This window comes from Bufo gargarizans, chromosome 6 (genome assembly GCF_014858855.1).
Source record: "Bufo gargarizans isolate SCDJY-AF-19 chromosome 6, ASM1485885v1, whole genome shotgun sequence".
In the NCBI taxonomy this organism is placed as follows: domain Eukaryota; kingdom Metazoa; phylum Chordata; class Amphibia; order Anura; family Bufonidae; genus Bufo; species Bufo gargarizans.
In genome coordinates this window covers 75044599-75062074 of record NC_058085.1, presented here as the reverse complement: position 1 = coordinate 75062074, position 17476 = coordinate 75044599, and the positions used below count along the sequence as shown (strand labels likewise).

Sequence of the window (17476 nt, the reverse complement as noted above, 5' to 3'; positions counted from 1 at the left end):
GTTGTTCTGGAAAGATGGCAGGAAATGAATTTATAAAAGTAGGGCACCCCCTTGCAGTGGTGAGGATACTTAAAGAGGTTGGACACCTTTTGGGGAGTTTTTGGCAAGACCTGCAAAAGAGAAGCATTCTTACTTACTCCCTGCCGCTGCGTCCCAGCTCTTTCGCTCCCTGGCTCACTTGGTTCCTCCACTATAAACATCCACTTTGACACCGCTGCAGCCAATAACTGGCTGCAGCTGTGACCCGACCCGCTTTCATCATGTTAATTGGTCACATTACGTAAGGGGGTCAGGTCACCACTGCAGCCAGTCATTGGCTGCAGCTGCGTCAAAGCGGATGTTTACAGCAGGGACCTGATCGAGGCAGGTTGAGGCTGGGGAGCGAAGGAGCCAGCAGCAGGGAGGAGGAAAGTATGCTTTTCTCTTGCATATCTAGCCAGAAGGGACGATTGCAACCCCCCCCCCCCCCCCCAAAAAAAAAAGTAGCCAACCCTATTTTAGATAGGCATACACATAAGATAACTGTTGGCAACAGGCTTGTTCATATGACAACTATCCTCATCCTCCCATACATATGCATATGTTGTGAATGAGGAGAGGGGAGAAAGCTGCTGCCAGACACCCAGCAGAGGCTTATGTACCAAGAACAGAAGGATCGGGCAATTGAAATCCAACTTGCCTGATCCTTATCTGTCCCAACATCGGGGAAGAGTCAGAAGGCCCTATACAAATTAGATGGTTGGCCAAACCAACTATTTTACAGAGTTCTGAGACTTTTTCAAATAATGCACATTTTCTTAATGCAAAATGTTGCTTCGATATCCATGACCGCTAAGGTAATGTTAGGCCATGGTAAGAAATGACTTTTCCGTATCAAGTGCTTATAAAATTGCTCTTGGAGCAAGAAGATAACTAAAACGGAAATGTTACAAACACTCAGCCTTGAAAAAGAGCTTACTGCAGAAAATGTAAGGGTTATTAATATTTTTGCACGATGCACGTTTTCATTGTTCAGTCGGAAATGCCCTGCAAAAGATCCTTTGTTGTTGACAAGTAATGATATGATCTCATAAGGAACAAGATGTTTCTTTTTTCTGGAGTCACAACACTAGAAGACTCAGTCAGAATCTGGCTTAAGGCCCGCGTCTTGGGCTAAAGGACACTTTCTCTGATGAGCCGCCAGCGTGGTAGGACAGTGCAACAAAGGCCTGTAATGAGTAGATTTTGGGGAGTTTTTTTTTCTTCCTTTTTTACTAACTTTTAATACGGTATATAAAATAAATGCAATATAAAAAAAGAACATTGTATGTCTTGAACTCAATTGTCTCATGGAATATGGTTAAAGGGGTTGTCCAGCTTTTACTAAGTGATGGCCCATCCTCAGGATCTGACACCCTGCATCCCCACCAATTAGCTGGTCTGGTGTAGCTCCGTCCCCAGAAATTGGCGCTGAATCTAAACAGCATTGTCAGCCCTTTTGTGGACTTCAATGGGAGCAACGCTATAATGACAACCAACTTCCGTTGACAGAGCTACACGGCGGTGGTGCAGGGTGATCAGCTAGTGATGGCCGAACATGAGCATAGGCCATCTCTTACTAAAGCCTGGACAACCCCTTTAAAAATAATATCAGTACAACATGATGCTAGAGCACAGAGATTATACAGGTGTTAAAGAGTAGCTGTCAGCAGGCTCAACCCTATCAGACCATTAAAACAAAATAAAATGTTACTTGTTTTGTGAAAATCGGTTGCAGCATTCCTGAGCAAAAAACATCAACCACTGGAAAATTGAGCGTCTAGGTCCCACCCCTCAATGCACCGAAGCCCTCATTTCTATAAAGATTTCTTTCAGGAAGCTGGCAATCGATTTTTGCTAAACTGGTATAATTTTAATTGGCAGGATCAACACCCTACCAGGTAGTATGGCTGCTTTAATTGGTTGATTCTGCAGACAGGTGCTCTATAAGTACAACTTGCACATTAAATTTGTGTTTTTGACAATAAAAAGTCCCAGAAGGTTGTTACCGTTGAAAAATTACTACATTTTCAATACGTAGAGCTTTCAGTTTCTCCTGTGTATGCAGTGGCGCCCACCAGCGACATCACCAAGTGAGGGTGGTTAGTCGCTGCTCCAAGACGTGAAACCACTAGGGATGAAATGTCACTGCAGCTGGCACGGGTGCCTTGGCATTACACTGTTATAGGAGATAGGCATGCACATAGCCAGGTCCATAAATATTGGGACATCAACACAAGTCTAACATTTTTGGCTCTATACACCACCACAATGGATTTGAAATGAAACGTACAAGATGTGCTTTAACTGCAGACTGTCAGCTTTAATTTGAAGGTATTTACATCCAAATCAGGTGAACGATGTAGGAATTACAACAGTTTGCATATGTGCCTCCCACTTGTTAAGGGACCAAAAGTAATGGGACAAGTGGCTTCTCAGCTGTTCCAGGTGTGTGTTATTCTCTCATTATCCCAATTGCAATGAGCAGATAAAAGGTCCAGAGTTCACTTCAAGTGTTCTATCTGCATTTGGAATCTGTTAATGTCAACTCTCAAGATGAGATCCAAAGAGCTGTCACTATCAGTGAAGCAAGCCACCATTAGGCTGAAAAAACACAATAAACCCATCAGAGAGATAACAAAAACATTAGGCGTGGCCAAAACAACTGTTTGGAACATTCTTAAAAAGAAGGAACGCACCGATGAGCTCAGCAACACCAAAAAACCTGGTAGACCACGGAAAACAACTGTGATGGATGACCAAAGAATTCCTTCCCTGGTGAAGAAAATACCCTTCACAACAGTTGGCCAGATCAAGAACACTCTCCAGGAGGTAGGTGTATGTGTGTCAAAGTCAACAATCAAGAGATGACTTCACCAGAGTGAATACAGAGGGTTCACCACAAGATGTAAACCATTGGTGAGCCTCAAAAACAGGAAGGCCAGATTAGAGTTTGCCTAACAACATCTAAAAAAGCCTTCATAGTTCTGGAACAACATCCTATGGACAGATGAGACCAAGATCAACTTGTACCAGCGTGATGGGAAGAGAAGAGTATGGAGAAGGAAAGGAACTGCTCATGATCCTAAGCATACCACCTCATTAATGAACCATGGTGGTGGTAGTGTCATGGCGTGGGCATGCATGGCTGCCAATGGAACTGGTTCTCTTGTATTAATTTATGACGTGACTGCTGACAAAAGAAGCAGGATAAAAGAAGCAGGACAACATTATCTGCTCATATTCAGCCAAATGCTTCAGAACTCATTGGATGGCGCTTCACAGTGCAGATGGACAATGACCCAAAGCATACTGCGAAAGCAACCAAAGAGTTTTTTTAAGGGAAAGAAGTGGAATGTTATGTAATGGCCAAGTCAATCACCTGACCTGAATCCAATTGAGCATGCGTGATAAAAATCGGCATGTTTGATACCCAGACCCGAACTTCTTCACAGAAGTTCGATATCGGTGTGTAGATTTTATTATTTTCCCTTATGGCATGGTTATAACTAAGGGAAAATAACATTCTTAATACAGAATGGTTCTTAAAATGTCCATTGAGTGGTTAAAAATAATAAACAAATTTAACTCACCCCATCCACTTGATCGCATAGCGGATCTCCTCTTTCTACTTTTTTCAGGACCTGGCTAAAAGGACCTTTGATGATGTCACTGCGCTCATCACATGGTCCAGAAGACATGGCAGGCTGAGCATTCAAGTGGACTAAGGTGAGTTTATTAATTGTTTTAAATTATTTTAACCCCTCCAGCCCTATTGTACTATGCATTCTGTATTAAGAATGCTATTATTTCCCCTTATAACCATGTTATAAGGGAAAATAATAAAGATTGGGTCCCCATTCCGATAGTCTCCTAGCAACTATGCGTGAAAATCGCACCGCACTTGCTTGCGATTTTCACTCAGCCCCATTCACTTCTATGGAGCCTGCGTTGCGTGAAAAACGCATAATATAGAGCTTGCTGTGATTTTCACTCAACGCACCAGTGATGCGTAAAATTCACCGCTCATGTGCACAGCCCCAATGCGTTCACCTCACGCATTGCACCCGCGGGGACTTCTCGCCCGTGTGAAAGGGGCCTGGTGCGTTGCGTAAAAAAAAACAGCACAGCAAGCTCTATATTGTGTATTATGTATATTGTTTTTCATGCAACGCAGGCCCCATAGAAGTGAATGGGGCTGCGTGAAAATTGCAAGCATCCGCAAGCAAGTGCGGATGCGGTGCGATTTTCACGCACGGTTGCTAGGAGACGATCGGGATTGGGACCCGATCTTTATTATTTTCTCTTATAACATGGTTATAAGGGAAAATAATAGCATTCTTAATACAGAATGCTTAGTAAAATAGTGATGGAAGGGTTAAAAAATAAACAATTAATAAACTTACCTTAATCCACTTGAATGCTCAGCCTGGCATGTCTTTCTTTTTTGATGAAAAGGACCTGTGTTGACTTCACTGCGCTCATCACCATGTGACGGACCATGTGATGAGCGCAGTGACGTCAAAGGTCCTTTAGCCATGTCTTGAAGAAAGTAGAAAGAGGAGATCTGCTACGCGATCAAGTGGATGGGGTGAGTTAAATGTGTTTATTATTTTTAACCCCTCAATGGACATTTTACTAAGCATTCTGTATTAAGAATGCTATTATATTCCATTATAACCATGTTATTTGAGGAGGTCGCAGGGCTCCTGTGAGCACCTTGGCCTTCTCGCAGCTTACCAAGCACAGCGCTGGTATTGCAGCCCCACCAATCAGATATTGATGACTTAAAGGGCTTCTGTCACCCCACTAAACTGTTTTTTTTTTTTTGTGTACTTTTAATCCCTATACTGCGATTTATCCATACATAATGTGATTGTCACGGCTGAAGATGGAGAAAACCCTCAGCCGTGCGGTATCAGCAGATGGGTGGTCAGAGCATGGCCAGGACAGGAATAAGGGAGAAGGTCACCTCCTACACATCCCCAATTCTGACCCTGTCTCCTATCCGTATGAGCCAACCCTGAAGGTAGGAGGGCTCATACTCCGGAACCTGATATTCCTGCTCGCCCTCAGGGTGGCCCTGGACTAGGAGCAGGGTAAGACGACCCGTTCCTCCTAGACACGGAGGAACAGGAGTCTCACTGGCCAAGTTACAGAGAAAGGGGAACATAAACAGACATATGGCAATGACAGGTAAGTGAGACTAGTACCCTAAAGACATAAACTAACACCAGACATAACGTTTATGACCACCAGGGTGGCCCTCCCTGGCAGATGGTAAATAACCAGGAGGACGTCTCCAGCAAGCATGGCTGAAGAACCCCCACTGACTACTGCTATTCACTGAGGCTTTATAGGGCCAAGTAGCCACACCCACAGTCAGACACACCCAGTGCACACACACTAGGAAGGAAGTTAACCCTTCCAACTCCAGGGAAGGGAAGACATCAATTTAAAGGGGAAGTGCACACAACACATGTAACACCCCGTGCACACCGATAAAGGCACACCTATAAAGAGAGGTTGCCAGGTGCAACCGCATGCCTATTGCAGCAAGCTGCCAAGCACCTCTCAGGCTGCTCTGCTGCCACATACACAATGTTGCCAGCGGCAACCACAGGTGAGGCAACATACTATGGCCCTCACCTGTGATTGACAACAACACCAAGACCGCAGGCAACTGCAGGCGGTTACAGGAGTCACGACCATGACCAAGGGTCATGACAGTGATTAATCATTTTGGTTCAGTAGATTTAGCTAAAAACATACTTTTATAATATGTAAATTACCTGTCTACCAGCAAGTAGGGCGGCTACTTGCTGGTAGCAGCCGGATCCTCCTATCATAATGACGCCCCCTCCGCATGTTGATTGACAGGGCCAGCGAACGGGGTCGTTCTCTGCTGGCCCTGTTTGCATTCAAAATCTCGCGCATGCGCCGTACCTGTCCTCAATAGGCGCAGGCGCACTGAGATGCGGACGCTCTCTCGGCCACTCCATCCTCAATGCGTCTGCGCCGGGTGTAGATGGGACGTCATTGGCGCAGGGGCATTGAGGATGGAGCGGCCGCCTCTCAGTACACCTGCGCCGATTGAAGACAGGTACGGCGCAGGCGCCAGATTTTGAATGCAAACAGGGCCAGCAGAGAACGACCCCGTTCGCTGGCCCTGTCAATCAACATGCGGAGGGGGCGTCATTATGATAGGAGGATGCGGCTGCTACCAGCAAGTAGCGGCCCTACTTGCTGGTAGACAGGTAATTTACATATTATAAAAAGAACGTTTTTAGCTGAATCTACTGAACCAATATGATTAATCACATTATGTATGGATAAATCGCAGTATAGGGATTATAAGTACACAAAAAATAAATAAACAGTTTAGTGGGGTGACAGAAGCCCTTGAAGGGCTCATTAACATGACCGTATGTATTTTGCAGCCCTCAAAATGTGGATACTCAAAAAGTAAGTATGAAACTCATGTGATGTCCGTGTTGCATCCGCTTTTTTTTAGGGAATCAATTATAACAATGCCTATTTCAAGAATAGGACAGGTTCTTTCTGTTTTGAGGAGCTGCGGAACGGACATGTGGTGTGCTGTCCGCATTTTGGAGGACCCATTCATATGTTCTGGGTTCTGTTTGTTCCCAGTTACTGTAAATTTTATTTTCTTGAAATGGAGGGTCACTAGTGTTAATTGAGCACCATAGTGCTCGGGTGCTTGGACCGAACACATTGGGATGCTCGGGTGCTCTACCGAGCACCCAAGCATAATGGAAGTCAACGGGAGAACCCGAGTATTAAACCAGGCACCCCCTGCTCTGAAGAGGGGAGTGTCTCTGGTTCATAGTAAAAGGTCAGAAATTGATGTAAACGCCACCAAAATAGTTCGGGAACAGCAAGGGGAGGATGTCTGGATGCATCTTGGACTCACAGGTAGCTGCTGGGAACGAAATTGTCCGAGTAGTACGGCACTTTTAAAGACAGACAATAATACACACAAAACCAAAGATAAAATCGATTTTAGATGGAGGAAAAATTGTTAGGAAACATTCTTTCCTGAATATTTACTTGTATATAAAGTGCAAGTGCTGCCAAAAATTACAAGGAAGAGGCACTCCGATACAACCTGTATATCACATAAAGGAGGGCCTCATTCACATTGTGGTACAATTCTTCAGGTAGGAACTCCTACACTTATAAAGCCTATGCACTAAGTGAAAGGGCTGCCAAAAATTACAAGGAACCGACACTCCAATACACCCTTTGTTACACTTAAAAGGGGGCATCATCCACAGCATTGAAAAATTATGATTGATGGCCTGCTGGTGACCCTCAAAAACATTTGGAGCAAGGGCCTGCTTATCTGACCATCTAAAACATTATGGGCGAGGGCCTGCTGCCGCTTTGGTGACTCTAGATAACCTGGGCCTGATCTCATGTCCCCGTGACGGCGACGATCCATTCGGATGTCTGCCCTATCAACTTTATGTTATTTTCAGCACGAACCACGGTGACCATGGGTAACGAGGAAATCAGAGTTTGATTCCGGAGAGGGAAACAGCTACGGCTACCACTTCCAAGCGAGGCAGCATGCGCACAAATTACCTATTAGGTATAATTAGGTGAGGGCCTGCAGGTGGGCTGACCCTCTAAAAAATTATGGGAGAGTGCCTGCTGCTTAGCTGACCATTGAAAAAAATCTACAGTGTTCAAAGCAGGCTGGGTCTCCCAAATACTTCAGCTAGGAATAATGGAATAGGACTCCAGTTCTATTTTGTTGGTTTTCAGAACTGGGGCCATGATTAAGAGGGACGGCCGGGGCCATCCATATTGCGCCGCTAGAGGTGAAATTCTTGGATCGGTGCAAGACGAACCAAAGCAAAAGCATTTGCCAAAAATGTTTTCATTAATAAAAAAACAAAAGTCAGAGGTTCAAAGACGACCAGATACAGTCATAGTTCCGACCATAAAAGATGACGACCGGCGGTGTTTTCCCTATGACCCGCCAAGCAGCTTCGGGAAAACCAAGGTCTTTGGGTTCCGGGGGGAGTAAGGTTGCATAGCTGACAAAGTACACTGTATGTCACAGATACATTTTTGAAGCGCACACGTTACACTGCAGATGTGGGCTGGTAAGGTCACTGTCAGAAGCGGACACCATCTATTGAAAAAGTGCACTGGATGTCATATTTTTGGGATGCGCACACTTTACACAGGAGATGTGGCACAGATAATTTAACGGCCTATTAGACACTATTTATATATTGCTGCTGTCACACACAATAGTCCTTCGAAGTACTTTTGGGTATCTGAAAAGTTTTTCTAATAAAACTCTTCCAATAACACTCCCTATACTGTCTTTTCCTTCATATGCTCAGTTCTCCCTGACTAACACTGAGCCGAACATGTTTCATCGGGTGCTTTATAGCGCCGGATGACGTGTTCCGGCCAGCCAATCACTGTAATGCCAGTAGCCAACATGGTACGGCATTACAGTGCATGCCAGTACCTCACTGCACATAGCAGCCAAGAAACGTGCGGGGAGGAGACTAGAGCACATGCAGTACTCGGCCGAGTACCGCCATGTGCCGAGCATCGAGATGCTCGAGCCGAACAGGTGTTTGGCCGAGCATACTCGATTATCACTAAGGGTCACTTTAATATACACAAAGCCACAGAAACCAACATGAAGGTCATCCCATAAATTTGGAATGAAGGGGGAATACAGCAGCAGATGGTTCATGAATGACCTAAATCTCACCTTATGTTCTACAGTAGCTTCCACATCCACCCTAAACCTCTGCCAATCTGTCACAGGCTTTAGCTAAAACCAACCCAGAGCCATGAGCATGAATAAACCAGGCCAGATCTGAAAATGAAGTTTACACCTTCTAAATCCATTCTCAGTGCCATAAAGCAGGTTGATGTAAAATGCAGATAATCTGTAGTAATGGTGTCAGAAATGTTACTCAGGGAGAACAGACAGGATCAAGAATTTATGTGGAGTCTACAACGCGCCCTAACCTGTACAAACTAATGTTCTGCATTTTAATAATTTCTAAGCAATGCAGGATGTAGGTCAGTAAGAAGACCATGAGATCTTCAGATGAGAATAGTAGATTGCCACCACAGGATTTAGACTCCACAAGGTCTCCATCTCCACAACATTATTCCATAAAACAGCAGTGGTAAATTGTACAAATACTTGCATGTTGAGAATGAAACTACTACTTGTTTAAAAATCTTGAATATTTTTGTGAAATTTTCAATGACTTAGATCTACAGGTACTTTCTGGAATTAGAAGCCTAAGGGCTCGTTCACACAAAAGTGCCATGTTTTGCGGTCCGCAAATTGTGGATCCGCAAAATACGGATGCCTTAGAAGGACTGCCTTCCGCAACTTGTAGAACAGAACTGGCGGCCCATTACACAAATGCCTATTCTTGTCTGCAAAATGGACAATAGAACATGATCTATAATTTTTGCGGGGCCACGGAACGGAGCAACGGATGTGGACAGCACACAGAGTGCTGTCCGCATCTTTTACAGCCCCATTTAAAGTCAATGGGTCCGCACCCGAGCCGCAAAAATTGCGGCTCGGATGCGGAACCAAACCACAGTCGTGTGAATGAGTCCTTAGGCATTCAGTGTGTGCGTTTTTCCGTCTGGATTGTATCTGGATTGCAGGCATTCTTCACGCATGTGAAGAAATACTGAAGAATTAAAATCGACATCTCCTAGCCATCATCAGTGAAAAACACACTGCATCCAGTTGTCTTTTGTTTTTCACACGAGCCCCATTCACTTTTATTAAGCCAGAGCTGTGTGAAAAACACACAGTATAGAACATGCTCATTGATACATGACAAACGATGCTCATGTGACTCATTGAAATGATTGGGTCAGGATGCTATACATTCACTACACTCATCGCATCTAGACGGAAAACTCGCTTGTGTGAAACAGCCCTAAGGCAAGCTCTTTGAACACACAAATTTGGTCTGGCATTTCTCAACATTAAAAAATGAAAATAATTAAAAATAAATAAAGATGAGTTTTTTTATGGCATTTCTTAGTTGTGTGAACACCATTTCTCTGGTGTTTTATTCCCTCTAGAGAAGAGGATGTCAAAACACAGGAAAAAACACCACAGCTCCAACATTGCTGCATTTTTAAACTCCAAAAACACTACCTATTTAACAAAAAAGAGACCCCAAAACACTACCCAATTAACAGGATAGGTCACCAGTATCAAAATCCTGGAAAACCCCTTTAACATCCTATATGTGAAGATTCTATGTAATTACAAAAAACAGGTGGATGATTTTCTGGATATAATTTTTTGAAGCACGATAGATCCTCACTTGACTTTCCCAATCAGACAATTTGCCGCGGTCGGAGAGAGAGACGCCCTGTGGTGATTCAGTTCTGTGGGCATCTTTATCCAGTTCTAACAAGATAACAATAGAGCTGTCATACTATCATCCTAAGGGCCCATTCCCATGACCGTATAGTCGCCATGCCCATGTTGCAGACCGCAAACAGTGGGTCCGCAAAACAGGGGCACTGCCTGTGTGAACTCCATGTTCCAGTGTAGACCCATTGACTTGAATGGGTCTGTGATCTGCAAGGTACGGCAAAAGATAGGACACGCCCTATCTTTTGTGGAGCAGAGGCACGGATCGGGAGACCACGGAAACAGTCGGGAGCCCTTCCAGGGGCTTTCGGGTCCATGTCTCTGCACTGCAAGAGATAGGACCTGACCTATCTTTTGCCGTATTTTGTCCCAGTCCCATAGCAGTGAATGGAGATGCTGTAGTGTGCTTTCTTTTTACCGCTATGCTATTTTCATAGCCCATCTTAGCGACATATGTCATCAATGTCCGAGATGAGAATACCACTTAAAGGGCCTATTTGCACAGGCTGATACACTAAACAATGATCGGGAACAAACGTTCATAGAATTGTTCTTTTCTGATCATTTCCCACCCCATTTATGCGCAGCAATCAGGGCTGTACAGGGATGATCGATCGTTACTACACGTGTTCTTCCCCCACACTATTTCTTTATATGTTGGTAGCACAATAAACAATGACAATTTTCTCCTTCGTTGGGTGATCAACACCACATTTACACAGGACAATTTTTGGGAATGAACAATTGTACAAGCAATCTTTCCAATAAACAGCTCGATCATCTGCCGTTTGCTTTTTTCTAGTTTAATAGGCAATATTCTACAGACACCATACAGTAAGAGACATGTCTTAGGAATGCTGACCTGAGATTCCTCGGAAAGGACAAATCATAACTCAAAATTACAGGGTCTGTTCAATCTTGCATCTGACTCTGAAAACTAAAAATATTCTCCTGCTGGTGATCTGATCTGTGTGAGCAATTAGAGGAATTTCCTACAGTTGAGTTCATGTGTTCCTTAACTGCCTCTATTCTATACATAATGAGAGCCCACAGGGTTTATCAATAAACTAAGCAAAAAAGTCCATCAAGCTAAGAGTCTGGGGCTGCATGGAATAGGGGCTCACAATGCTTGAATAATAAGCCTGAAAAGATATCCATGCAGAAGTCCACGCAGTTCAGGCTTCTCGTCTGAAATGTTAATCCAGAAGAAGACAAATCCACCATGAGGCAGAAGCCAATTTTCCTCATCTTTGGTTGGGTTCATGCTTCATTTTAGTCCTCCGCTGGGCTTTTTATCTGGGAGGGGAGGGACGTTGGTATACCATGATAGATCCATTCACTTCAGTGAAGCAAATTGAGTCTTTAGGACTCCACTGGAATGGCTTTCTGTTCACTTTTTGCTGGACAGAACTATTCTATTCTGTCCAACCAAAAAGAATGAAGTGAACAAGGAGCAGTTCAAATGGAGTCCAAAGATGAATCCTTTAGACTCCATTTGATTCAAGTTAAGGGATCCATCATGGTATATGTTTGAGTATTGTTTTCAGGTACTCAAACATATACTGTACCTCCAACGGAGGTCCCAGTGGAGGACTAAAATGAACTCAACCTTATGGGCAAAATTCCTTCCCGACTCTGAATATAGCAATAAAAATAAATCAGCGGGTCAACAAACTATTGATGATTTCCATTTGAGTGGATGGACAAATAGATCACCTACGTGTGCACGAGCATCTTCTGCATCAATGAACAAGATGTAAGTGAACAACCAATCTTAGGTCCAGAACCCCACAGCCCAAAGAGTACATTAGAAAATGAGAATGTCTAGTGCTCAGCTAATTTATGTGCTCCTTGAGAATGCCTCCAATCATGCGGGTGACCTCAAAGTGTTAAATGTGGTCAAAAGCGAAATTTGCTTGGTCTGTAAGAGGGTACTTTGAGCAAACACAGCTAAATTTACTGCATATATAGCACTAGTAACAAGAAGGGGTCATATCTGATTTTCGGCCCCCAAGAGATAGACCCTTGATAAAAAAAACTGCTTCGATGTGCATTCTGGTTTTTTTTTTCCGTATCAATAGAAAGGACTAGTTTCTCATCCTCACAAATGAACTAGAATAGGACCTGCTTTGCAAGTTGGGCACACATATAGATGAATAAAACAAATTTGCATGGTCCCATTAGAGATTTTCTTAGACTGTTCAGTCCTCAGGATAGATCATCAGTATCTGATCGGTGAGGGTCAGACACCTGGAACCCCATACCTATTACCTGTTTGAGGAGACCCCTGCGCTCCGTGGAGTGCCGCGGCGTCTTCACAGCTTAGCAGGCACAGCGGCGTAAACTGGATAGCAGCTGTGCTACTTGAATGGGACGGAGATGCACCGAGGCCACGTGCCCGATGAATGTGATGATACGGGAGTAAGCTGCGAGAAGGCAGCAGCGCTCAGGAGAACCATGGCATCAGAACAGACGTGAGGATGCAGACAGCACACCGTGTGCTGTCTGCATCTTTTGCAGCCCCATTGGAGTGAATGGGTGCGCTTCTAATCCGCCAAAAATGGGTATTGGATGTGGACGAACCATACGGTCGTGTGCATAAGCCCTAAAGCAAGTGGAAAACCCCTTTAAACTGTATGGCCCAACAAGCTATCCATTTAAGGCTATTTTCACATATGCAATTTCCTTTCCTCTGTTGGATCTCAAAACCGGACGAAAATGCTTCAGCCTTATCCCCATTCATTGTCAATGGGGACAAAACTGAACAAAACGGACTGGAGTGCGTCAGAATGCATTCTTTGACCGGACATAACACCGCAGAAAACTGTAGTTTTGTGTCTGGTTTACAAAACTGAACAAGCCGGATCTGGCACTATAAACAATGTAAGTCAATGGTGGCGGATCTAGTATTTTTGGACAGGAAAAAAAAAACGGATCTGAAGCCCATTAACTTACAATAGTGTCAGTGCTGAATCTGGTTTCTTCTCTATCGATTTAATACAACCGCATCCAAACGGAATAGATGCAGCTGGTTGTATTAAATCAAACTGAAGCATTTTCCTCCGGTTTTGAGCTCCTCTGCCGGATCTCAGAACCGGAAAGGAAATCGTAGCCTTATAAACGGAGAGCGCACTGAAGAAAAATACGTTTGTGTTCACAAGCACTTGGTCTTAACCGTAAATCGAAAGGAATCTAGGTACACATGGCATCCATTTGGGCTAAGTGCCTATACCAGGACCCTACATGCAGCTGACAACCCAACAGATGACAAAGAGAACCCCTTTAGTCCAATATACGGAAGGCAGGCATTTACAGATTTAAGAGCTTGGCAAGTAAGGCGCGTTCACTTCTGTAATGGCCAAATAGAGAAGTGTTGGTAAGTTAGAGGAAGAGCATCACCCTATATATTGCAGAAGCCCCCGAGCACACTCACCTGGCCCCTGCGCTGACTTGGATGGTCTCGATTGCGCAGTTCCTGCACTGGTACTGGAGAAGAAGGCTGCCTGCAGAGGCTTATATAGTGCACCCTCATAGACATTCATACACACACACCGCCCCTCCTCCTCCTCCTCACAGACCACACAGCTGGACATGGAACAGACCCTGAGGCAGCATCTCATCTTGTAATACAGACTGGAGCAGGAAAAAACCACAACACGAGGACGTTAAACATAAGCACAAAACCACAGGAGTCTCACAAGCTGCTCACAAAAGAAAGACATAGCAACGCGCGGCGGTAAACACAGGAGCGCACAGTGGGGCGCTACAATAACACACAGGATGGTTATATTCTCACTAGCGCGGGATTTGTTATCCACATTGCTTGGGTCACCGAGTCCTTGGGATAAGACGTATTGTAGACGCCAGTGTATCGCTGCGTTTTAGGGTCCTTATGACGTCCACATACCCTTTGGAGATCTAAGTTCGGTTCTGTAAAACCGTAAGGCCTCCTGCACACGAAGGTGTGCGCCCCGTGGTCGTGCTGCGGGCCGCAATGCACGAACACCATCCGTGGGGCAGCCGCAGCGGATCGCGGACCCATTCACTTTAATGGGTCCGCGATCCGGTCGTTCCGCAAAAAGATAGGACATGTTCTATCTTTTTTGCGGAACGGAAGTACGGGACGAAACCCCACGGAAGCACTCCGTAGTTCTCCCGTCCCGCATCTCTGGATTTGTTGACCCATCGAAATGAATGGGTCCGTATCCGTGATGCGGAATGCCCACGGAACGGCACCCGTGTATTGCGAGTCCGCAATATGGCAACGGGGCGCACACGTTCGTGTGCAGGAGGCCTAAGGGTGTGTGTGTTCAAGGGGTGGTCTCACGTTAACAAAGGGCAGTTAGGGTGGGTTCACATCACGTTTTATGCCTCCATTTCAAGTACATGTTAGGAAAAAAAGGATACAAAAACGCAGCACACCACGTCACAGTCCGGTAAAAAAAAGTATAATTTTTATTAATTTTTTTGAAATGGAACTCCATGTGGAACGGATGCCATTGTATGGTGTCAGTCTGAGGCATCCGTTTAATACATACGTTTTTTGTATATGTTAAAAGGACAGGAAAAACGTGATGTGAACCCAGCCTAATGTAGACAAGACACTTACTAATGTATTGTGATTGTCCATATTGCATGCTTTGCTGGCTGGATTCAATATTCCATCACATTATACACTGCTTGTATCCAGGGGACCACTGCTGCAGCCAGGGCCATCTTTACCAAGGGGCAAAAGGGGCAGCTGCCCCGGGCCCAGTTGCTTCTGGGGGGCCAAAGGCAGCTGCCTCTTGAGCCCTGCTAGCCACTGCCCCGGGTGTCAGGCTGTCAGCTCTACCAGGAGTCCCGGCATCATGATCGTACTGTGTTAAAGTTGTGATTTAGGACCTTAATGACATCATCACCATGTGACCAGTAACCTAGCAATTACTAGTCACATGGCTATGAGGTCATCACAGGTCCTACCAGGAGTGTTGCAGAAGTTAACTGTGGAGCTTTTTTGTGGGAAGATTACATCAGAAAAAGGTGACATGGGCTGTTATGTTAATATACTGTAAACTACTGTATAGTGGGGTGCTGTATACTGTGGGGGCTGTATACTGTGTGGGACTGTATACTGTGTGAGACTGTATACTGTGTGGGGCCCTGTATACTGTGTGGTGGGCTGTATACTGTGTGGGACTGTATACTGTTTGGGGGCTGTATACTGTGTGGTGGGCTGTATACTGGGGGGCTGTATACTGTGGGGGGCTGTATACTGTGTGGGGGCTGTATACTGTGTGGGGGCTGTATACTGTGTGGTGGGCTGTATACTGTGTGGGACTGTATACTGTGTGGTGGGCTGTATACTGTGTGGTGGCCTGTATACTGTGTGGGGCCTGTATACTGTGTGGGGGCCTGTATACTGTGGGGGGGCCTGTATACTGTGGGGGGGCTGTATACTGTGGGGGCCTGTATACTGTGGGGGGGGGGGCTGTATACTGTGGGGGCCTGTATACTGTGGGGGGCTGTATAGTGTGGGGGGCCTGTATAGTGTGGGGGGGCTGTATAGTGGGGGGGGGCTATACTGCTGTACTGTATACTGTGGGGGTCTGTATAATGTATACTGAGGGTGCGGTATAGTGTGGAGTGCTATACTGCTGTACTGTATAGTGTGGGGGGCTGTATCATGTATTGTTTGGGGTGCTGTATACTGTGAGGTGTTGTATACTGTGGGGTGCTGTATACTGTGGGCTGCTATACTGCTCTACTATATACTGTGGGGTACTGTATAGTGTGGGGTGCTAAACTGCATACTGTGTGGTGCTGTATACTATAGGGTGCTATACTGCATACTGTGGGTTTCTGTATACTATAGGGTGCTATACTGCATACTGTGGGGTGCTGGGGTGCACTTTAACACTAGGGTGAGCCGAGCCCTGGTCTCCTTCCTGCAGAGCGGTGCCCACTTCCAGCCTAAGCCCAGCTGCCCAGAGCACTGACCCTGAGCCGCTGGAGTCTTCAGAACTGGAAGTATTTACAGTCATTCACTGTACTCTACCAGATGTGTGGATTTTTTGTGTGTGTTGTGGTGGAGGGCGTGATTGCCTGCTGGGAAGGCGGCATCCAGGGGGCCCAAGTAAATTTTTGCCCAGGGTCCAATCAATATTAAAGACGGCCCTGGCTGCAGCACAGATATAAGGTGGCAGAAGCTGCTGCGTAATTGTGCCTGTACACGCTCACAGACACCAGGGACACCGGCGCATTTTCCTAAAGTGTGCATACACGTCCACCGCTGGATAGAAGGCGCATAATGTGATCACAAAATGAATCAAGCCAGCAATGGAAGCAATATGGACAATCACAATACATTAGTAAGTGCCTTGTATTAACTTCATCTACATGTGATTTACTGAAGTGAGACAACCCCTTTACATGTGTAATTTGCACACAAATACAGAGGCAATACACACATCTGTAGGAGGCTTAAAGAGGTTGTGTCACCTCAGACTTTGATGTCATACAGCATCACTAGGATATGCCATCAAAGTCAGATAGGTACCTATCTCAGAATGGACCCCTGAAAGTGAAGGAGAGTGCATAGCACATGCGCAGCGTGCTCCCTATTCATTTCTACGGGAGTTCTGAAAATAGCCAACGAGCGTGCCTGGCTATGTTCAGAAGTCCAATAGAAAGGAGTGGAGAGTGCACAATGCAAGTGCGGCCACCGCTCCATTCACTTTTATGGGACTGCCGGAGATAGCCAAGCCAGTGCTCAGCTATCGGCAGTCGCATAGAAATAAATGGAGGACGGCTACACATGCGCAGCTGCACTACACTTACTTTGTGGGTTCCGTTCTGGAGATAGGTGCAGGTTGCAGAGGTTGGACCTGCACCTATCTGACACAGGAGTCACATTCTAGCGATATGCTACTAATGTGTAAGATGAGACAACCCCTTTAAGGCCGCTCCCCAGCATTTAGCGTCCCTGCGCCAATATAATAAATTTAGCTTGTGACACCATTAAATGTTATTTTTATATAATTTATGAAAAACTAGTTA

General features: G+C 45.2%; 1 protein-coding gene across 1 annotated transcript in view; it reads right to left on the bottom strand.

Annotated features, from left to right (window-relative positions):
* LOC122940891 (phospholipid transfer protein) overlaps positions 1–14007 on the bottom strand; it is a 55081-nt gene extending 41074 nt beyond the window's left edge. Inside the window, exon 1 of the mRNA XM_044297783.1 lies at positions 13872–14007. Coding sequence (XP_044153718.1) covers positions 13872–13980 — 109 coding nt within the window. The 5' untranslated portion in view covers positions 13981–14007. The remainder of the gene's footprint in view (positions 1–13871) is intronic.
* Positions 14008–17476: the final 3469 nt, after the last annotated feature.